Source organism: Sander lucioperca, chromosome 14, assembly GCF_008315115.2.
Source record: "Sander lucioperca isolate FBNREF2018 chromosome 14, SLUC_FBN_1.2, whole genome shotgun sequence".
NCBI lineage: Eukaryota > Metazoa > Chordata > Actinopteri > Perciformes > Percidae > Sander > Sander lucioperca.
In genome coordinates, this window is record NC_050186.1 from 34,219,674 (window position 1) to 34,243,143 (window position 23,470).

The 23,470-nt window shown below is 42.2% G+C and overlaps 1 protein-coding gene and 1 long non-coding RNA gene across 4 annotated transcripts in view; both read right to left on the reverse strand.

Annotated features, from left to right (window-relative positions):
* Nucleotides 1–6,277: 6,277 nt before the first annotated feature.
* Nucleotides 6,278–23,470, reverse strand: part of lrsam1 (leucine rich repeat and sterile alpha motif containing 1) — a 46,823-nt gene continuing 29,630 nt past the window's right edge. For all 3 annotated transcript variants that reach the window (XM_035991376.1, XM_035991378.1, XM_035991377.1), the window contains exons 18-25: nt 22,801–22,875; nt 16,933–17,013; nt 16,235–16,330; nt 15,820–15,918; nt 15,171–15,302; nt 11,915–11,981; nt 9,278–9,483; nt 6,278–7,075 (exon numbers count right to left, since the gene is read on the reverse strand). In XM_035991376.1, coding sequence (XP_035847269.1) covers nt 6,953–7,075; nt 9,278–9,483; nt 11,915–11,981; nt 15,171–15,302; nt 15,820–15,918; nt 16,235–16,330; nt 16,933–17,013; nt 22,801–22,875 — 879 coding nt within the window. In that variant the 3' untranslated portion in view covers nt 6,278–6,952. The remainder of the gene's footprint in view (nt 7,076–9,277; nt 9,484–11,914; nt 11,982–15,170; nt 15,303–15,819; nt 15,919–16,234; nt 16,331–16,932; nt 17,014–22,800; nt 22,876–23,470) is intronic.
* LOC118493055 lies at nt 10,836–11,899 on the reverse strand. The gene is made up of 2 exons (XR_004894998.1): nt 11,560–11,899; nt 10,836–11,163 (listed from the first exon to the last, which is right to left on the reverse strand). It is a non-coding gene; the product is annotated as an uncharacterized LOC118493055 (long non-coding RNA).

Consider the following 23,470-nt stretch of genomic DNA (forward strand, 5'->3'; position numbering starts at 1 on the left):
TTCCGAAAGGTTCACATACTTTTTCTTGCCACTGTATATGTAACATTTTCTCATTCAAATGTCGGAAAAGGACTTATGTAATATGTCTAGTTGAGTTGTGTACTTACATTATCCCAAATGATTCCAACCATGTTCAAACCCAGAGAAATCTGTCCCTTTATTCAAGGTAAACGCTCCGTTACATTTTGGTCACCTGCTGATGACATCAACAGTTTTGGGCTGGCATCTTTCACTATTTCACCATTCAAGGGTGCACAAGTCGATAAATATTCTGCTACTTCCAAACGTCTTTTATTAGCAAAATCGCTTATTTCTTTATGCTAACTGACATTTATTAATTACCAGCATAACAATGAATACACAGAAGGCTGTTAGTTACATTAAAGCAACACTAGAGAACTTTTCCCGCTTCGGTCCCCCTACAGGTTGGAAGCGGAATTGTCCATTACATTGTCCAGTTCATTCGAACTACAGATCCGCTACCCGATCTGGCAAACTTGCATAATGGACAATTCCGGGAAAGGTTCTCTAGTGTTGCTTTAAGGGCAGACACTACAGCTGATTAGGAAAAAAAAAATCCTCTTCTCTAACATTCATTGTGCCATTGGCAGGGTTCAGGTTACCTAACGTTAGCTAGCGGCTACCTAACCTTGACGTTAGCTAGCGCTAGCTGATACTAGCAATTTCTAGTCTGCGACATATTTTGGGCTTCATTTAATAAACATAACCTGTACACAATCGTATGTGTATTGTTTTGATTATAATGTGCGGAATTACTTTACGTTGCCTATTTATGTCTATTTATTTCTATTTCTCACCGTACAGCATCAACAGGGGTCGCCATTGTTGTTTATGTGTGTGTGTGACGTCAAAAACTGTAACTGGGAGTACAACGATCTGGTACAAGTTCACGGGTAGTAAGTTACGGGTTTGACTACCGTACCAGGGCACTTTCACGGGTAGAAGCATGGGCGTCAGTTTGGTTTGAAATGTGCTGAGGACAGAGATGCATTCGGAAGTACATTTCCAGAAGTGCTGGGTACAATGATGCATACATTTTCTTTTCTCTTTTGTGCAGGTCATGTTTTGAAAGACGCTGTCCTGTAGCTTACAAATGAATAAAAACGTGGTTTAATGTACGTAAACAATGATCAATGATTACCAAATTTCTCTCTTATATTGCTCCTCATAACCACTGAAAACTGACAAAAAATGTAACCCAAACTCCAATTATTATGGCCGTTATCTGACATTAAGCGTTTCTGCTTCACATTTTCAGCAGGGCAGCGGAGCGGCTGTTGGTTGACTCCCCAGGGTTCTCATGGGCTTTATAAGTCATAACGTGAAAAAACTTAACGTGGTTTAATGTACCTAAACAACGATCAATCATCACCACATTTCTGGTTTGATTTCTTGACAGTTTTCAGTGGTTATGAGGAGCAATATGAGAGAGAAATTTGGTAATCATTGATCATTGTTTAGGTACAAGCTTGTTCCTCGCCATAGGCGCCAATGAAGAAGACAATTCTAATGTGAGATAACTTCTATAATCGTTGGATTTCGGTTTAGTTCTTTTGACAGGCGTAAGTGTTTATTACAAGATATGGCAATGAGGAATTTGGTGATGATTGATCGTTGTTTAGGTACATTAAACACGTTAAGCTTTTTTCACGTTAAGCGGAATGTCCTGACAGGCAGTGTTGTGAACAGAGAAGCGTGCAGCCAGCGCAACAGCAGAGCGGCTGTGTGTGTGTGTGTGTGTGTGTGTGTGTGTGTCTGCCCTGTGGGGATAGAGATTGTTGTGGATTTTTTGGCATCTGTCGCTCAAGAATTAATTGTCTTATGGACTTTTTTTTTTTTTTTTTAACTAAATTGAGCTCAAGGTTTTCAAAAAAAAGTGGTGGGTACAAAATGACTCATAACGAAATCTGGTAGGTATGCGTCCCCACCGAAATCGACGCCTATGGGTAGAAGGTTGTGAAAACATGAGTTACGGGTTGCCCGGAACGCAGCATAAGCACGGCCAGCAACCAGGGTTTCCCGCAGCACTTTGCAGCTCGGGCGGCCCGCCTAAGCTGGGGAACCCTACCGCCTTAACTATGTCGTCAAAAAAAATTGACGCTGCACAAAAGGCCGTCAAGTGCATCTCGGACGCGCTTCACACCGCGAGCGGGCACGCGCGCCACACGGCCGAAATGAGAGAAAGAAAAAGAGACGTGGTCCGTCGCTGTCTGGAGGAGAACTAGCCAGTTCATATCACGCGAGTGTGTCCGTGAGAACAATCGCCATTTCACCGTCGCGTGTGCGTCGGAGTTTGTCAACAAATGTGCGGCAGCTGGGGTATGCCCGGGCAGAGACGGGGTGATGGACTTACCACAGTGTTGGCATACGGTGGGCAGAGAGCATTTATATAGGCTATGTTTCTCTGTCCTGTTCTTCACATCAGTGAGGCTTTCTTCTCTTGTTTCAACGAAGTGAATACATGACGAAGTGACTGGAACTATCACCTCCTCTCGCGCGTGGATTCTCAATGTCCCGGCTGTTGCCCGGTCTTTGAGACACAGCTGTTTTTTTTTAATCACTACACGCGGTTCACAATACACGGTTAGTTAGCGTAGTTACACACAATGACGTGTCCGGTTTTTATTTCACGCATACTATCTGCTGGAGTGTGTGAAGCTATGGGCTGAGCTCTGTTATCTCAGCGCTGTTTTGGAGAAGAGTTGTCGGGCAAAGTGGAAGAGAGCGTGTCACGGAGGATAATGGGAGCAATGCCAGTGAAACTGTTAGAGCACTTTTTTTAAAAATAGTTTAATGAGCTTAAAATTGCACATTGCAACTGTTATTTTGAAAAGCTGGTTATTTATTAATTATTTATTATTTAAATGTAATATTTAGTGTAGTGTGTAGTACAGAGTCTGCACTACAGAGATGTATTAATTATATATTTAAATTTGATATTTAGTGTAGTGTGTACTACACTAACACCGATGTCCAACTGTGAAAAATATATTTGTGTTAAGACCGGTTTTATACATATGGTTAAGACTCAACAACATGACTGTTTGTAAAGCCTACTGTATTTCAGTACATTTCCAGATGTTGCTGTCTGTGTAGGAGCAGTTCATCTCTCCAGCAACAGAAAGCTTTTACATTGACCACAAGATGAATACATGGAAAACACACACATATTTTACATTACATTGTCTGTTGACATGAAATGTCTGATTTATATGGAAGTGAAATCTCTAACAAACTACGTTTAACAGTCATAAGTAAAGATATTCCCTGAAACATGCTGGGATGTTGAAGTTAAGAGCACTTGACAGAGTATAATAGCATTAGTGATGGCTACAAACAGGTGATGTGTTGTTAGTTCATACATATGCACCATATATAGCAATTCAAATAAGAGTGGGATCAAAAGATGTGTCAGACAAATGGGGGAAAAAAACTAAAGTGAGGTCCAAGGCTGGATTTACAGTCCGGTAAGCAGAATCTGCCCAGGGACCACAGACCCTAGGAGTCCCCAAAAGGCCCAGCTGGAGTGTTCGGCAAATGGGTTGTGGTCATTTGATTGTTTGGAAAAATAGGAATATACTGCATGCACCACTGAAGCAAAATCCCAACTGGCATAATAAAGGGCATAAGGTGGGTCCTTCTTTATTATGTGATCTTAAAAAGGGTTAAAATGTAGTTTTAAAGGGGTACTCCACCAATTTAGTATTGCACTCTCGAAACTGGGGGAACGGTGAGACAAACTTTTAAGTAAACAAGGGTCAACACCAAAGCAGCACAGTCTGAGAAATCCTGACTTTTAGTCCATAGCAAGGGGCATGGGGCAAGCTCCAAAATCACTGGATTTCCCATAATGCAACTTAATAACATCTTTAATAGAGCTCAACAGTAACTGCCTACTTTTTTAAAGGTCTCATATTATGCTTTTCCGTGTTTTCTGTCATATCTACAATGTCATAATGTTGGATTTTCATGTTAAACATGGCCAAAACTTCAAACGAGGTAAACATATTTTAGAAAAATCCCTGTGAGCTAAAATGTTCAGATTTCCAACTGTTCTGAACACTGCGGTTTCAACAGTTTTTTTCTACTCTTGGCGAAGTGTTACGCAACTCTAAGCAGGCCTTCTCTGATTAGTCATCTGCTCCAAGTAGTTAAGCCACTGCGGTGTTAACATTGTCCCATGTAACTACGTGCTAACGGCAGTAAACAATGTCACCTTCGCTGCCAGTGTTGTTAAATGCTCCCCAATTCTGGGTCACATTACTCCTGAAAATTTCTATTAGTAGTATTTGCTTTAAAAGCCTTAGTTGCGATTTTTGACTGTAGAAATTGCAGCTATATTCTATTAGTGTCAACTGCTAACTATAGTAGCTACACAGGCAGTAAACAATGTCATCTTGGCTGCCAATGTTGTTAAATTCTCCCCAATTCTAGGTTGCATTACTGCTGAAACATGTCCAACTGGGTAGTGTTTGGTTCCAAAGCCTTTATCTACTATTTTTGACGGTAGTAAGTGCTGCTTCGTTCCACCACAATTTAATGTTAGCACACTGATAACTATTGAGTAGCTAGCTACATGCTAACGTGACATAGCTGTAATCTCGGCCAGTGATGGTCATTTCTCCCCAAATTCTGGTCACTGCTGGGACATGTTCGGTTGTGTAATGTTAGGTTTAGAAGCCTTTATTTATGGTAAAAAGTCCCGCTATATACTCTGTTGCAGTAGCTCGGCTCCATACCACCTCTTTGTGATGCAGGCTTCCTCTTAAGGCTCTGACACACCAACCTGATGGCCGACCGTCGGCAGAAAAGGCAGTCGGACTGATCATTCGGCTCCCGTCGGTCCAAAAAGCGTCTCGGAACACACCGAAGCGACGCTGGCTTGAGCGTACGTTCTGCACGTGCACAAGACGTAATACGTCTCCATAACAGCAGACGGCACTAATCTGTATTGTTGCCCAAAAAATGTAATTAAAATGGCGAACACGTCACGTGGGTCTGGCTTCTCCCGAATTTCAAAGCCGACCATAATGACGGCTCGTTCGGAATACGATCTCGTATTTTACGAAAATAGTTCATCGAAACGTGTTTCTGAAAACATTTTAAGCGATATTATATCGCTATAATAGGCCATACAGTTGCTGAATCCGTCTGTTTTTTTGATTGACAAAGGTCAGTTTGAAAGATTTGTCAGATTTTGAGAGGCTTTCATCACGCTCATCCCACTCGTCATTTCCTGTGTTTTAACATAAGGGCACTGATTCGCTAGTCAAGGGCTAGCACTTCACCAATCAGATTGGTCATTGAGTCCGACTGCCCACTGGCTGTTTCAACAAGTCAAATCGGCCCAAATTAAAGCCGACGGCTCCTCCAACTGACGACGGCACGGAGCACACCAAACAGACTTGAGTCACCGACCTCGCCAGACTGTCCGACAGCCGATAATCGGGTTGGTGTGTCAGCGCCTTTACAGATCTATGGTCTCCAAGCCCAAGCTGAGATAGTTTTTTCCCTCTGACTTTAAAACAAACTCCCTTAGAACCACAGCAAACATAACAACTGTACAGGATGAGTAGTACTCACAACTAAAACTAAACTTGACATATAAATTGAGTTCCCCTTTGGGATCTTAATTATTTCAACTCGTGCTTACATTTATACATTTCTTTGTGTTTCAGATTACCACACAGCAAGCCTTGGGCCATGTAATGTAGTATAACATCTTATTAGAATTATAGTAGTATTGTTCTCCCCCCTGCCCTCTGGAAAAAGATGCAGGACAATCAGATCCAGAACCAACAGACTGAAAAACAGCCTTTTCCCCCAGGCAGTCAAACGCACAATCCCTCCTCTCCACCTCCTTCCTCTATAAAGACTTATGTGCAATAAACCCCCAAAACTGGAAGTGCAATAACATTAAGTATATAGTGCCACATCATCGTGTTTATTTATCTTGTTTGTTAAATTTTAGTTTTTAAATGTTCTATTTTGTTATTTTATATTTTTCTATTTCAATTTTGGAAAGCTGGACAATTGCCCTATTAACTTACATTGTAGCTTGTTTGGCCGCTGCTGACTGAGGCAATCTCGCTTAATACTGGACCAATGTCAAAGATTGTTGTTCCCATCAGTCACTTAGACACAAAAACATTGGAAAATAGGGTCCAGGTTGAAATAAATGGTAGTTACCCTTTAACATATCATATTGAGAGCTGCTAAACTGTGTTTCGTTGTTGAAAACAATGACAATAAAGAGTCTATTATATTCTAATATAATATAGAGTGTGGGAGGGACTAGGGGGGTTGAACAGCTATCGTTTTTGACCTGGGCAGAAATGAGTTCCCCTCAAATTGTCTTGATATGCATTGATATATAATCCACCCATATTAACACTAGATACATAATTCCAGCAGGCACAGAGGATCCTGGGTAAGACAAGTTGTCTAATGGATTGAGGAGCAACAAGATGAGGTTGCATTAGTGATGCAACGACAACCAGCAATGATGGCAAAAGCAATAACAATCAATAGATTATGTTTTAGTTAACTTATATAAATGTTGGATAGGTGTTACTTTGGTTGACAAGACAGACAAATAGTTTAAAAAAAGACATTTTCAGAAGAAGGCACACATCAATTGAGAAACTATAATAAGAAAGAACAGTCAGTCTTCAACCAGTGAACGGTGTAGTCCACTTGGCTCTAAATATACAGTATAATTTAAAAAAAACTAAACAAAACAGGCTCACACAACCAAAATACACAACACCATGAAAATAAATCTATTTAGACTTTGGGTTAATAAAATTAAAGTGGCTCAGCTCTTAAAAAAACCTGCTCAAAGCTTTTTTTATACATGAGGTCAGCTCACAGCAGCTATATGACCATGCATAAATAAAGAGAGTGAAGGAGTAGCACAGTGCAGTTGGTCCTAGCTGTGGTAGAGGCGAACGCGCTGGGATATGTTGCCTCGACACAGAGGGCAGTTCTGTAGAGCGCCGCTGCAGACCTGACAACAGCACGCATGGCCACAGGGCAGGAAGATGACCTGAGACTGGAGAGAGGGAAAGACAAGACACAATCAGTCGCCTGGAAGAGTGTGTACCCGTCTACTAAGTTTGATATTTGCACTACCTTACTACATAGTAGAGTCATTGAAGAGCAATCGCTTGGTATGTATTTTTTTGCTCCTTTTTCTTTTCTTGTTCGCTATTTTTGTCTTTATATTGTGTTTGATCATTGCTGTCATTTTACAGCTGTTATGCTTCACCTATTGACCATGTGACTACTGGCCAATAGGCTATAAGATACTATTCAAATGGAAACATTTTATACTTGACCGAAGCAACGGCCGAAACGCGTTGCCTTGTTTTAATGATTTAGCCAAGAAATATAATAAAGGCGTTTTAAAATGTACCCTCCCGAGTGCCCCAGTGTCCTTAAAGGAGAATTCCGGTCGATTTCAACCCGTAGCTCTGTTGTTTGTAAATTAGGAGTACTGTCAGTAGCGAGAAAAACGAAAACAATCAGTGCTGCCTACACAGTGTTATCCTCCTGCTAGCGTTAGCACCCAACAGGCTTAAACAGGGCAAGTTTTAAACGTGTTTTTAGCCTCTAAACATGCTCGAAATTCCATTACAAGTGCTTAGCCATGTGCAGTTATTCCTTCCAAGGGAACACAGCGAATTTGACTGCAGTAGATGTGACAGAAAGCCATAAAAGTTGTGTTAATCCATACCTCTGTTCATTTCTGGTTTATGGTGAAGCCCACACTAGTCGAATGCCGATCTCATACAATCCAATATTCCAAAATGCATTTTTTCCACAAAAAAACGATTTGCCGAGGTTCTTTCCATAGTGATGCGTATGTATCAACAAGCTGTAACCTGACACCACAGTGGAGCGAGCAGAGCTGCAGTTCAAGAGTTCAACAGCTAGGTAACCTAGCAACGGCAGCAGGGGGAGGAGCTCACAGAGCTGACAGACGGAGCTTGGAGTTAGATCAGGACTAATATGAGAAAATGGTCCGAGTTTGTGCCTTTCCAAATTGCGGCAACCAAATGAAGAGATATTTAAGCTTGAGCTTTCAGATCAGTCTGGCATCTTGAGACAGAGAAAATTTGGAGCCGTTCGCCAAACGACGTTGGTTTTGAGGCAGGTTTAGGTGTGACGCAACGAGAAGCGACTGTTCAGTGTAAACAACGTCGCGGCTACCACGGATGAGATGAGCGTAGCTATCGTGCAAGTTTTACCCGAATTAGAAAGTATTCCTTCATTGAAAGAAGAGCAAAAAACGGCACTGGAGGCTTTTCTCGGAGGAAAAGATGTTTTTGCTCTTCTCCCAACAGGTTTCGGCAAGAGTTTGATATATCGTTGATCTGATTGGTTGATTTGGCCCGTCTGTCACCAACATAGGTGGTTCAAAACAACAACAAGACAACAAAGTTCTCCAACGGAAAGTTCCCAGATGGATATGCCGAGCAAATGCGAAGCAATCCATGTGGCGGAGTCAGGTTACTGTGGCCCCCCCTCTGACTAAATCGAGACAAATGTGCTTTGTTTACATTTTGGCAGATAGGCACCATTGCAAGCATACCGAAATTAGCTTTTAGCAGTTCCAGTCTGCAGTGTGCCCATGGATTGGCCGAGGGTATTCTTTGGCTTTACTTCCTTGCCAAAAGTAAAATTTTAGTTGCAGAATCAAACTGTCGCCACTCGGAGCAGCCGCTGCCGCTTTCCGTAGACATTGCATGGCACATCACCATAGGCCGCTTGGTGTGTTTCTCGGTGCAAGAGTACCTTAACTGCCTGCATGATCAGTGTGTCACAGCCACTGCTGCTGCTCCGATTGCTGACCGTGTTGATAAGCAGGCATTACTAAAATGACTGACCCCTACGTCTAAATAGGAGTATGTAAAATAAATAAAGCTACTAGGACAGCGCTCCAATTTGTCTAGAATTTTATTGCCACACAACGGACGTTTCAGGCAACGCACGTCTCTTGTGTGGCAATAAATTCTATCAAATTGGAGTGCTGTCCTAGTAGCTTTATTTATGATTATTCACTTTTAGGATCCAGCACCCAGCCTTTAAAACTTTTTAAGTATATACATGAATTGAGTGTGTCCAGTCCTATTTTGTATGTGAAACAAGGACATTTTGAGTAATGTGAAATAAGGACATTTTGAGTAATGAAGACATATAAAATGATAATAACAAGCGTAGCATTGATTATTACTGAGACTAAAGGTCTTACCCCAGTCTCCATGCAGACCACACACTCTGAGCCCCCCGGTCCGTCCACAGGGCTGGGGGCGGAGGGGGTGACGGGGGTCCCTGGGGTGAGGGGTGGGCTGGGCATCTGGATGGTGGAGGTGCTGGGAAACGACGGAGGGGAGCAAGGGGGTGGAGCTGTGGGGGTAACCTCTGCCCCCTCGTCCTGATGGACAGCCTTACAAGCTCCTGGTGGAGGAGAGGGTAAGTGAACAGGTTGGCTTCTCATTGACTTCCCATGAGTTTTACAGTCCTTCATATCATACTTTAAACAGGCTGAAAAATAAGTTTTTGCTATTTTACCCTTGTGTTGTCTTCAGGTCAGATGTTGTCCCGTTTTCAAAAAATTCTATATCAGAAATATGGGTTTCTTTTTGAACTACCTCATTTTAATTACCCAAATAGAACATGGATACAACGCGCTTCGCAAGTACAAGAAAAGATCAGATCTCTACTTTCAGTGAATTTTGGGTGATTTATTCAATTTTTTTGCATTTGAAATTTTTTTTTTTAAATATTTCGAAACCTGTATCCCAACTGAACATTGACATATACCCTTCTGTGATTATCCTACCGCTAATATTAGTCTAAATTATTCATAATTTCGGCTCAAGAATTAGGTAAAATTTTCTATAAATGAGGTTAATTGACCATGATTCCAAAAATAAGTGTAAAACTAGTGGTAATAAGTTGGTGTTAGCGGTGTTTATATATGGTAGTGACAAGAAGTGTTAAACATTAAAAAAAAAGCCAAAAACATTCAAAAAAGTGCCAAAAGACGTCGGAAAAGTACTGATTTTACAACAAGTGCATGGTCAAATGGAAGACAACACAAGATGAATTCATTTAAGTTTGCCAATATATACTAAATATATTATATTATGTTAGGGCTGTTAAATGATTAAAATATTTAATCGCGATAAATCGCATGATTGTCCATAGTTAACTTCCAATTAATCCCACATTCTTCTTTTCTAAATGTACTTTAAAAAGGATATTTTTCAAGTTTTTAATGCTCAAGTGGTATTTGAACAGCGGTATGCTCCGGTGTTAACTCAATTCACATCAACAGTACATGCAAATACCTTTAGTCTTGTTGAGAGAACCATCTAGAAGGGTTTTGAAACTCAACTTTCCATTCAAAAGACCCTTTATTTATCCATTTCTGCTCAGGGAGCTTTTGTTCCCTCTGTTTCTGCCATCCACAAGGGAGCGGCCCGAGGCCCAAACCACATTACATACTGCTTTAATTGTGCTTAAAAAAATGAGTGTACTGAGGATAATTTCATTAAAGTGGACATATTATGTTATAATGTTGGATTTTCACGTTAAATGTGGCTTCAAATAATGAGGTAAGCGTATTTTAGACAAATCCCCGTGAGCTAAAACGTTCAGATTTCCAACTGTTCTGAACGCTCCGATTTCAACAGTTTTTTTGACTCTCGGCTAAGTGTTAAGCAACTCTAAGACTCTAAGTCTTCTCCGGCCTTCTATGACTGGTCATCTGCTCCAGGTAAGCAGGAGTGTTTTTTTCTTTTTTATTAAGCTACTGCGGTGTTAACAATGTTGCATGTTGCTACATGCTAACGGCAGTAAAGTATGTCATCTTGGCTGCCAATGTTGTTAAATTCTGTCCAATTCCGGGTCAAATTACTCCTGAAACATGTCCGGTTATGTCGTATTTGGTTTAAAAGCCTTTATCTGCGATGTTTGACTGTAGAAAGTGCTGCTATATTCTATTAGTGTCCAATGCTAACTACAGTAGCTACATGCTAACGTACCAATGTTGAAAATAAAGAAAAGGAAATCATTATACGCTGATACAATGATCCTTCCTGTCATGCATCACTATGTATAGTTCAGTAAGGCCTCCTGGACACTGCCTGCGTGGCGTGAGCGTGTCAGCTGCGTGGCGTGTCCGTTTTTATTTCGGCTCCCATGTTAACAGGTTAGAGCTTGCACACTGCCTGCGTGACACGCACGTCTCAGGCGCTGCTCGAGCCGCGCCGAAAACGCGTGCATGCTGGAAATAGGACCATTTTTCACGTGACACGCAAGTGTGTTGGAAGCGTTTCCAGGCAAAATAGAATACGAAAAGATGTTTATATGTCATTTTTTACACAAATACGTTTAATAAATGACATTTTGATGTTTGAAAGTCAGATACGTTTCTGGTGTGCAAAGACATAGAAACCGCCACGCAACTGACACGCAACAGAAACGCCACGCTCACGCCACACAGCCAGTGTGCAGGAGGCCTAAGACCAGTGATGTGATTGGCTGAGCGTACATTCATTAATCACCACACCCTCCGTTGCCGTAAACATATTCCTTGTAAATGTTTACAATCATTCCCCGAAAGAACCAAGCAGGCCTGCCTTGTTGCACGATCCAAATTTTCTTTAAAACTTGCCATTTTCATCGTGTAGTTAGCTAACTCGAAGTTTGTTGTCGTTTCCTGAAGCGAACAGAGTTTGAGTACGGCACAACACACACAGAGCGGAAGGTGAGGTCGCGCCCCGGATGTCAGGCAATTATCCTGGAAAGGTACTTCTGTTGAATCCGACTATGTGCACTATAACTGTATTAGATATAGAAATGTAGGATGTGTGTAATGTACCTTCAGGGTAGTGTTCCTGAGCCCAGTCCAGAAGAGCTTTCTGGATTCCTATTTCATTAATGCCAAGCTGAAAACAGAAAAATGAATAATGCTGATTACTCTGCACATTCATTAAAGGACAATTCTGGTGAAAAATGAACCTAGGGGTTAATAACATATGTGTACCGAGTCGAAAGTTCTCTGGGATCTGTTTTCATGCTAATCGAATGCGTCTCTAGCTTGAAACAAGCTAGGGCAAACCGGTGGTTAGCTGCTAACGCTAGCTTTCGGGGCACATGGTAAATCGCTATTTACCAGGTTTGACTCGGTACACATATGTTATTAACCCCTAGGTTCATTTTGCGCCGGAATTGTCCTTTAATAGTTAAACCAACACAATAAGCTGTAAATACAACACTGACATATATCCTTTAGGTGGATATGGCCCAACAGTTAACTATTTACATATCCAGAAGTTACTGAGCAACATTTTCATTCATTTGGAGTTCACCTGATTATTGTAAATCCTATATTCCCTCTTTTTTTAGCTCTGTGTTTGTGTGGTGAAAGAAGTATTTAGATGCACACTGAGTAAAAGTACTAATACCACACTGTAAAAAAAACTTTAAGTAACTTACAAGTAAAAGTCCTGCACTGAAAATATTACTCAAGTAAAAGTATGTAAGTATCATCAGGAGAATGTACTTAGTATTAAAAGTAAAAATCCTCACATTTTAGAAACTGGAAACGATTCAAACTGTTCTGTGGTTAATGGTCTAATCATTTCAGCTGGACTTTAGGCCTGTATTTTGTTGGGTTGTTGAATTTATAATTAAACGTTGCATTTCATGAACTACATGTGTTTTGTGTGCAAAAATCTTAATTTGTAAAATAACTAGTAACTAAAGCGGTCAGATTAATGTGGTGAAGTAAAAAGTACAATATTTCTCTCGGAAATGTAGCGGAGACAGCTGAAGACATGAAAGAGAGAGAGGGGGAATGACATGCAGCAAAGGGCTACAGGTCGGAGTCGAACGCGTGTTCTCCTTGGCTACTAGCATCTGCGTGGGGGAGGGGTGGGGGCGTGTGCGCGATCACGGAAGGCTTGTATCATGTGGACGTGCCGACCGGGTTGTGGTCATTACTTCAGCCTCATGGGGGCAACAGAAACTACGCACTATAGCTTTGAGTACAGTACTTGAGTAAATGTACTTGGTTACATTCCACCACTGCTCCTGAGAAAAATATAGGTGTCTTCAGCTGCTAAATGCTCCACTTTACTCACCAGCTAGCCTCTAACTGTGTTTGTTTGCGGTTCGGCAGTTAGTGTACAGTGGCTTTTGAGAGCTTTTTAGCTGAAAAAAGCGGCGCTGCTTCAACAACGCTGACCGAACCAAAACAGAAAAGTTACAGACAGGAAACCAAAACAATGACATGGAAGCCGCTATAAAGCCCCGTAGAGCTGAACGGAACTGCTTAGTCAGGTGATTGTTCTCTGACAGTTTGTCACTACAAGCAACCACTTTTATAGAAAACACTAAGTAGTCATTTGATCCATTGCTATGATCAAATATTGAATATAGCAGCTTTAAAAAAATATTTTTGACTGCAAAAAGGGGCTAATTTTGATGTCAGTACGCCTTTAAGTTAACTCCCCTTAGGCAACCGCTACTCCAGCTTCTGTGTTGACTGAATCTTATGTTGACGGGACTAAAATGTCACTCGCTACCGACTGATAACGGCAAAGTAACCTCCATCCTTCCAAACAGAGAATGGCTAACATGAACACAATGTCAAATTTATAGTGAAATTTAAAAAAAATGGCAATTTGGGCGCCCAGATAGCTCCGTTGGCGTCGCGTTTGCCCACTTATAGAGGTTTACTCCTCGATGCAGCGGGCCCGGGTTCGACTCCGCCCTGCGGCCCTTTGCTGCATGTCATTCCCCATCTCTCTCCCACTGTCACTATCTAATAAAGGGAAAAAGCCCCAAAAAATGATCTTAAAAAAAAAAAAAGAGGCAACTCTGTCTGATTATTTTTGCACATTCACACTAGAAAATCTGATCTTGCGATTCGTCCGCAGGGTTGTGTGGCGGTGGGAGTGTCACCTAAAATGGACCACCTGTGTGATGTCCTGTGTTGTTTAACCCCCCAATGTAGCACAAGTATACTTTATAATTCACAATTATTGTTTCCTTTCAGATCGTCCATAGATCTCGACCGCACTCACATGAAATAAAGGAAGAAAGCCTTTATTTCGAGGCCTTTCACGGAGAAAGAGAGAAAGAAAAGATGAGCGACTGTGCTTTGTGCTGGAGCATATTGCAGCAAACAGTCAGCTGTTACAATAACTCCTGGGCCGTTGAGTTTACTCTCATTGTTGTGGTTTTTTTAAAACTTCCTCTCACACACCGCCTCAAAACGGACTGCCAAGTCTAATCAGCGGTTAGATGATCGACCAGTTTCTCCAGTCTATCCAGTGGCAGTCTATGTGAACACAGCCTTACAGTATATGGTAAAAGATCTATGTATAATTTTGTATTGACGTGTTTCAGGTTTGTCTGATCCATTGAGAGGTCAGTTGTGCTTGATCAATATACATATATGCATACATGCATATCTATTTGTTTTTTTTGTTCTTTAATAATGTGATATTGTAAAGTAGGGGCAGGACCATATAAGCATTATGCTTCTGCCTGCTCCTTCTCGAACGTATCCTTTTTTTTTTGTTCTTTGGTAAAATCAGATTGTCTATGTTTGTGTTTTTTTTTAATCTTTTTACTGCCTCTAGGTGGCGCTTCCCCATGGTCCAATGAGGCTGCGTGAAAATATGGAGCCAATCGGCCACTACGTTTCTTTACATCTTTAGGAAGAGCTAAGTGGCGCTGTTGTTGCAATATCATAAAATATCCCAAGACTAGATGACGCTTCATGACATTTTGAAATCATGAAATATCCTACAATTATTTTTCCAAACTACTCTTTTCTGCACCTTTAAATTACATCCCAGTTTATGTTCCTTTGGTTTGTAGCCATATGTTTTTTTGACCGCTGAGTACCGCTCAGAACCGGTAAGTGATTGCGAAGTCAAGTTTTCTTCTTTTTTTTTTTATATCTTTTACTTTTCTCTCGGCTATCAATCCTTGTAAGCCATCTGGTAAGTACATTCATACGTTCATTATTTGCTTGAGCCTTTTAGAACATACTGTTGATTGCTCGGGATAAATCTAATCAATATCAAAAGTGGCAACTGGTGGTTGTGTGTTGGTACACGGACCTTCTTGAGGTCAGATGAGTTCATGTGGCGAAGGGCCTCCGTTGTCACTCGATGATGGGCCAGGATGGGCAGGTAGTGCTGAGCGGAAAGTTTGCATAACAGGTTGACCAACTCCTTCTCCACGCCCGCTTCCTGCAATAAGATTACATTTTAACAGCAGCACAGTTGGGGTTTTCAGTGGAGATGTTCCGATACCGAAACCAGTATCCGAAAAGCCTCCAATACGGCCGAAAATGCAGGTATCAGTATCGTAAAGTACTCGAGATTATGCACTGATCTTATACCACGAAATTTAGCTCCGAAGAAAATCTACTTTAAAGTAGTTTATGTTCTTTTTCAGTTATGTCTGACTGTCAAACTGGATAATAAAAGAAAGGCATGTGGCAGTCATTGTTTGTGTTTGTTCATGTTTTGCAAAGAGTTTAACCCGAGCCAGGCCAAAACAACAATGATAGCAGTCACATCACATCCATACAGTAAAACATAATAGAATATATGTATTTTTGAACACACTGGTGTCGGATCGGTACTCTTTATCGGCCCATACGCAAGTTCAGATATCGGAATCGCTATAGGGAAGGAAAAAATGTCATCATAACATGTCTAGTTTTCAGATGTTTCTGTGTGTGCTTCCTGCTCTGTGTTGTACCTGCATGCGCAGCGACAGCGGCTTGGCATCCAACAGCCTCTGGTACTGGATCATCCAGTAGTTCTGCTGATTGGACTCAGACTTCAGCTCCATCTCCACCTGGAAAACACAAAGGGCCCTAGTTTAACGATCTAAGCGCACGGTGTGAAGTGCCTGGTGCAGGTGTGTTTAGGGCGTAACAATAACAATGAAATGCTGCGTTATTGACTTTAGACCAGGTTTTTGTTGGTCAATGGTGTGATCACTTCCTGCTGCCTCAAGATAGCAATACACCCAAAATGCACCTAAACACACCTCCCTGTAAGACCAGCACGCCCATGGGCGCATAGATGGACGCAGGCGCATTTGCTATTTAAACGACGTGGACGCTGATTGTGATTGGTTTAAAGAAATGCCAAAGCTGATGTTTCCTCACCAGAACCTGCCGCAGCTCCTGCTCTCGCTGGTCTCTCTGCTTCAGCAGCTGCTGCAACAAATCACTGAGAACTGTGCGCTGCTCCACCAGAACCTCCTACACACACACACACGCATGCACGCACACACACACACACACACACACACCCGCACATACACACAGACACACACAGGCACAGGCGCACATACACGCACAGAGGCACACACATGCGCATACACACACGTGTGCACAGACACACACACACACACACATGCGCATACACACACGCGCATACACACATGCACACACAGACACAGACACACACACACACAGACACAGACACACACACACACACACACACACACACACACACACACACACACACACACACACACACACACACACACACACACACACAATGACGTGAGATAGAGTGACAATACACACTCATCAGTAAATACTGTTAAAGACTGATTACAAAACTCTAGCCTGGCTCTGATACGATTAATATAATAATTATTATCACTCGGCCAAATTCTTTGTATTGTATTTAATATCCCTCATTTTCTTGAACCTCAGGTGTGTACAGTGATAACTTGTTGCCATGGAGCAATGACATGAAAATAGCCTAAAGAAATGATATAGTAATCAACAGAAGTAAGGAAAGAAAAAAAAAAAAGATAATTGGGAAGGCAATGAAAGGAGGCAGTGACACCCACCTGCAGGTTCTCAGCATCCAGACTGCGTCTTTTAATCTCCAATCTAGTCAGCTGCATTAATTCCCCCTCTATGAGATTGATCTGGGGACAGTGGAGAGGCAAACATAAAGCAAACAGGGAAGCAAGGGGAATGCTGCTGAAAGCAAAGTCAGGATGAAAAACCTCGATGAAAAATGATTTAACAGGGTTTCCTGGGTTACCTGACTGGTAACCATGAGGAATTGCTCAACGGGCATGAGTAAAAGTGAGTTAGCTTTGGGCCGGCTGCGGGTGACATAAGAGAAATGGAAAAAGAACAAAACGGGAAAAAGAAATGACAATAATGCCCAGCGTCCATCTTGAAATAAAAAGCCCTGTGTGCTGTAATTTCTCAAACTCCCCCGGGCTTGAATCGGGTCGCGTTTGCAAGATTTCCCCTTGTGTGAAGCAAGTGTCTAATCTAATATACTAGTTTACATGTACTGTAAGAATAGGTAATAATTAGATATAATCGGGCATAAATAAATTAGTCCTCCTATAAGAGAGGGGCAGGGCTCGACGGTAACGTTTTTCCCCAAGGAGCATCTTTGTTCCTAAATTAAAAAATGTATGAGTGGATAAAGAATTTTAGGGGCGCAATGAAATAGTATCAAATAATGTGTTTTTCTTTATTAAAATGTGCCTTAGGAAGGACTTCTCAACAACTTCTCAGTCCCTCTCCCCTTTCCGCTAAAGCCCAAAACGGTCTCCTAAGCCCCTCCCCCAGGGGCGTAGCAAGCTTTTCAAAAGTGAGGGGGATGGATGTGATTTGTTTATTAACAATAAAAACGATGGATAATCGTACTGTTTGTTAACATGGGCAAACGGAGCATAATCTAATTACGTATGTGCTAATTTGCAAATAGCACAACAGATCTAAACATTGGGTATAGCCAGGTGAAAATGTCTTGTTGACATATAACAGTAAAAGACTTAATATTAAGGTCTGAATGGAACCATTTAGGCTACCCATGAGCATGAATACATAGAGGCAGGAAGAAGTACTTTAAACCAGCCTTTATTAATTAGCCTATTATTGCAGAGATGGGGTTTGGGGCTGGGTCCGTGGGGTTTCACTTTTTATTTTATCTACCTTTTGTCTTCTGCATTCTCCTTACCCTTGTTCTTCCCTCAGACTCATCCCCCAGAAACAGTCCCACTGACTCAGCCCCAAACCCCATCTCTGCAATAATAATACTGGTTTAATACACTCAATAATCAATACTGGTTTAAAGCACTTCTTCCTGCCTCTATGTATTAATGCTCATGGGTAGCCTAAATGGGTTCCATTCAGACCTTTACATTAAGTCTTTTACTGTTATATGTCAACAAGACATTTTCACCTGGCTATACCCAATGTTTAGATCTGTTGAGCTATTTATGCAAATTAGCACATACGTAATTATATTATGATCCGTTTATCCGTTTATTATGAATGCTATAACGTAGCATTACATGGGAAACTACTCGTACATATTAGCTTTCATTTAACGTTGCTAGTGAAGTTAAAAAGGTGCAGTTACCTCCCATCCTGTACTTACAACTGATAAACACACCATTTTCTAAATCTCTGCTAACGTTACGCATATAGCTACAGTAACGGCATATAAAAAGAGATGAAAATGCCACCGGACATTAAACTTTACGAACATAAATGGCAAAAGACAACCTAGCTAGCTAGCTAACAGCCTAATGTTAAATGATAGGTTCAGTTAGCTAACGTTAGCTCGGGTTGTATCTACCTAATTACGATAGCAATTTGTACCAGCAGCATTAAAGAGTTAAAGGAGAACTCCGGGCAATTTTTACGCTAATCTTGATCGCTATAAGTATGTGAGTACTGTCGATAGCAAAAAAAACAAGCCGAATCTGTGCTAGCTAACTGGAGCTGCTGCAGCTAATGCCGAGAGCTCCCACTTAGCTAAAACGGCAGTTTTGGGGGCATATCATAAAGGGTGCCTTTGTGCCTCTTAACAGACACAAAATGCAATTAAAATGTCTGTGCAACATGAACAGGGCCCTTACATGACAACAAGATGTGTTTTCAACTCAGACATTGTTTAAATTCACCTACCCTGTTAGCTGCGAGCTGCTGTCTGGGATGAGTGAGTGTTCAGCCAGGCTTCGGTAATAATCATCACGCAGCAGTTCCCTGTGTATTTGTAGCATATATATCCATTTTGTGTGCGATCCATCTGGCCTTGGTGAATAGTAGTCTCTGCAGTGGCGAACTGTGTGTTAGTTGCCTTAGCCAGGCTAGCAGGGCCGACCGGCATCCTTCTAATTCCTCCCCGCCTTCCTCACCTGCCGCGGCCGACAACAATCCACGGGCGCCCGCTGGTCTGGTGGATGTCCTCCAGAGGACAGTTCATGCTTTCGCGGCGAAAAAAGTTTATTTCCCCCTCAAAAATAGGTAATTGAGCACTGTAGTGGTTATGATCATATCAGTGACTATGTAACTACATGGAAACGGGCCACATGATGCCTGTTTCTTGTAAAGTAACAGCGTTACAGAAGGCTGACTGTAGTCTTGCGCTGAAGTCCCGCAGGAATTCAGTTGTAGCAGGAAAAGGTAAACAGCAGTGAGCAGATCGGAGCGTGGTGTGTGAAGAGTGAAGAGCGGAGGTGTTCACAAGGGAAGACGCTTGGAGTAACCTATGGAGCTAGAGCCAGCCTTCAGTAACGCTATTACTGTACAAGAAACAGGCATCATTTGGCCCGTTCCCATGTAGTTACATAGTCACTGATATGATCATAACCACTACAGTGCTCAATTACCTATTTTTGAGGGGGAAATAAACTTTTTTCGCCGCGAAAGCATGAACTGTCCTCTGGAGGACATCCACCAGACCAGCGGGCGCCCGTGGATTGTTGTCGGCCGCGGCAGGTGAGGAAGGCGGGGAGGAATTAGAAGGATGCCGGTCGGCCCTGCTAGCCTGGCTAAGGCAACTAACACACAGTTCACCACTGCAGAGACTACTATTCACCAAGGCCTGATGGATCGCACACAAAATGGATATATATGCTACAAATACACAGGGAACTGCTGCTTGATGATTATCACCGAAGCCTGGCTGAACACTCACTCATCCCAGACGGCAGCTAGCAGCTAACAGGGTAGGTGAATTTAAACAATGTCTGAGTTGAAAACGCATCTTGTTGTCATGTAAGGGCCCTGTTCATGTTGCACAGACATCTTAATTGCATTTTGTGTCTGTTAAGAGGCACAAAGGCACTCTTTATGATATGCCCCCAAAACTGCCGTTTTAGCTAAGTGGGAGCTCTCGGCATTAGCTGCAGCAGCTCCAGTTAGCTAGCACCGATTCGGCTCGTTTTTTTTTGCTATCGACAGTACTCACATACTTATAGCGATCAAGATTAACGTAAAAATTACGAGTTCTCCTCGATGTAGAATGCGGTCTGTTAAGACCGCTGCGAAGTATAACACACCGTTGCCATGAAGAGCATTGCTATGGATGCAATTCTGTTCACTCAGGCAATATAATCGCTACACACAGCCTACGACGTAGCTACGGCGGCAGTTCGACGCAAGGCGTTTGTGCAAAACTGTGGAAAAACTGCAGAAAAAGTGTGGGTGTTGAACCCTCTCACCGGGAAAAGTGTGGGTGTTAAAACACCCACATCCCCCACGGGTGCGACGCCCCTGCCCTCCCCCCACAAGGGAGAATGAATGTGTGTGCATGAGCAGTGATTGACACGCAGTTAGACACCCCGGCCCTGATTGGTGCATCTGAACAGGGAGCAGTGGATTTTTGCAAATCGCACTACAGGCTGTAGGTGGTGCCAGAGGAGCCGGATTTTCAGCAAATATGACAGAAAGTTAGTCTTATAAGTCTTACATACTGTACCTTTAAACTGCTTCAAACAGTGTATGGTTTACGGTTCATTTATTGTCATTGTCCAGCACAGCCATTAGGGAAGTCAGCTGGGCGAGTCAGTTACAAACTACAGAAATCAACTGATCCACAATTCCATTTTATTGTTACAAACTGTCAGCTGGTCGAAATGGTTTTAGACGGAGGCACAACGAGCTCTTGCGAGCACGGCCATGTGGTGGAGCGAGCTAGAGAGTGACTGGAGAGAGGGAGCGCCGTTAGAACAAAGCAGTGAAATCAGAGCAATTCAAAACGTTGTTTTCTCCGTTTCGTCTCTACTAGAAATGCGGCTGTATTGAAGATGAAAATACTTGAAGACGCTCCAAATGATATGTCCAGCTACAAAAAAAACCTGAAAGTCAGAAGTATAGAGTCGTTGCTATAGAGATGATACACCGCCTCGTCTAGACGCAATCGCTTTCAGAACGTTGCAGACTGGTGCGTTGCAAGTTTACAACTCGTCTTGTCGCAAATCTTTGGTCTGAACGGGCTATGGACATAATCTGCAAAAAAACGTTAGGGTATTAGTAGCCTGGCTCCGCCCTCCTACGTACTTCCGCTCAATTTTCATTTTCCTTCAGTACTACGTCTGGGTTTGCGGTATAGTCTTGGGTTTTCTCCGGCCAATCTTTACCGGTCCAATCAGCGAACAGAGGGAGTGGCTGAGAACGATGACGTTGATGTTGTGCGCTAGTTTGAGTTGTAGTTCCGTAATGGCGGCGGAGAAAGATGCGAGCGAAGCCATTTGGTCCGTTGTGGCAACGCTGCCAAATATCCAGAAGTTAAAGCCCGAGCAAGAACAATCTTTGCTGAGTTTTGTTGATGGCCATGATGTTGTGGCCCTCCTCCCCACGGGGTTCAGGAATAGGAGGTGTTGAAATTAATCAAATAATCGATGCATGGAATCGTGGACATGGACGATGCTGCATCGATAATCAGCCGGGCCATAATCGATTATTTCTGTTTACAATTTAATGTAGGCCTAACAACCTTTCTGTTTACATATTCTGTCATGTTTTGCACATTCAGGAAGTGCCATGTGCTCAGTGCTGTAGTTTTATGTATCCAATTTATTTAGTATTAGAGCACTGCAGAATGTTTTGTTTTTGAAGCTTGAAAAGCTATGAATTAAATATCCTATATGGCTTTAATAGAAAAATGTATTTGACGCATCGTGATGCATCGAGATATCGACTCGAAGACATGATAATCGTAATCGAATCGAATTGGGAGATCGGTGAGGATTCACACCTCTATTCGGGAAATTGAAGAAGTTGGCTAAGGCGAATGGTAGCGATGCTAAGCCGACGATTGGTTATGGCAGATCCAGAGTGGCTCTGGGCAGATCCAATAGTTTTAAACTTCAACAGAGTACCCGCCTTCAAGGACGAAGTTAACACTTGTCAATAGAGAGTGGCCAGACTCTCTGTACAGATGAAATGTACGAGAGTCTGGTAGGACCAGGCTAGGGTAATTGGAATCAAAGAATTTTTACTTTTGTCTTTGTCTAAAAAAATTACTCAAACCGACTAATCGATTATCACAATAGTTGGCGATTAATTTAAAAGTTGACAACTAATCGATTAATCGTTGCAGCTCTAATTAGCACATCCTCAAATAAATTGTACAGTTCGCACACATCTTGTTTTAGTCACAAATGTGAGTGTAATGCTCGCACTGTCGAGGTGGGTTTAAAATTGAAGTAACTAAAGGCTTGTGTATTAAAGTTACGTATAATTTACATCTTTAGATAAAAACATAAAACAGTGCACATTATAGCTTACAGTCCTAAAGAACACTCATATTAACACTAGTCGTTGGTGCCCAACCAACATCTCTTACTGCCACCCCCCATTTAGAGCAGTCTAGAACCAGGCCTGCAGCGTCATAAAAAAACAAAGACCGGTGACAGGTTTGAATCGAACCCCACTTATCTCCACCTGTCCACACAGACCTGGTTGCGGATGTAGCCGTGGACAGCATCTCTCTGCAGCTGCAGGGCCTGGAACGCTGCTTTCTGCATCTCCTCCTGCAGAGATACATCAGAGGGCGTTAAAAGGCCACGTGGTTGCTTAAAAAAAAGGCGTGATTTTGATTCACATAGTGAATTAGAGTTAGATGTCTCCACCAGGCTCTCATGACACTGGTGACTACGGTGGCCGACAGGAGCAAAAACGCACTGCAACTAAAAAATAAAAACACATGCAAATAGACAAAACGCAAGCTAATTAGGAAAACATCATTCATTTTACAACACATGCACAGCATTTAGCAAACGCGCTGCAAATACACACAACGCAACCAAATACACAAACGCGCTGCAAATACAGAAACAATGCTAAATGAAAAGCACACAAACCCCGAAAACAACAGAAAAACACTGCATCCAGTTTACACAACGGAGGTTCTCCAGAGAGAGAGAGAGAGAGAGAGAGAGAGAGAGAGGCATTATTATGGAACCCACGCAACTTCTAGGCAAGGCCCGCCCTTTAATAGCATTCACACACTACTATTGGCCAGGCGTCCATGCTTACACAAGGTAAGGTAACCCGATTTGTTCAGGTCCTATCCCCTGACCAATCGGCTATCCTAACCTTACCCACTCGAGGTCAATGCCTAACCCC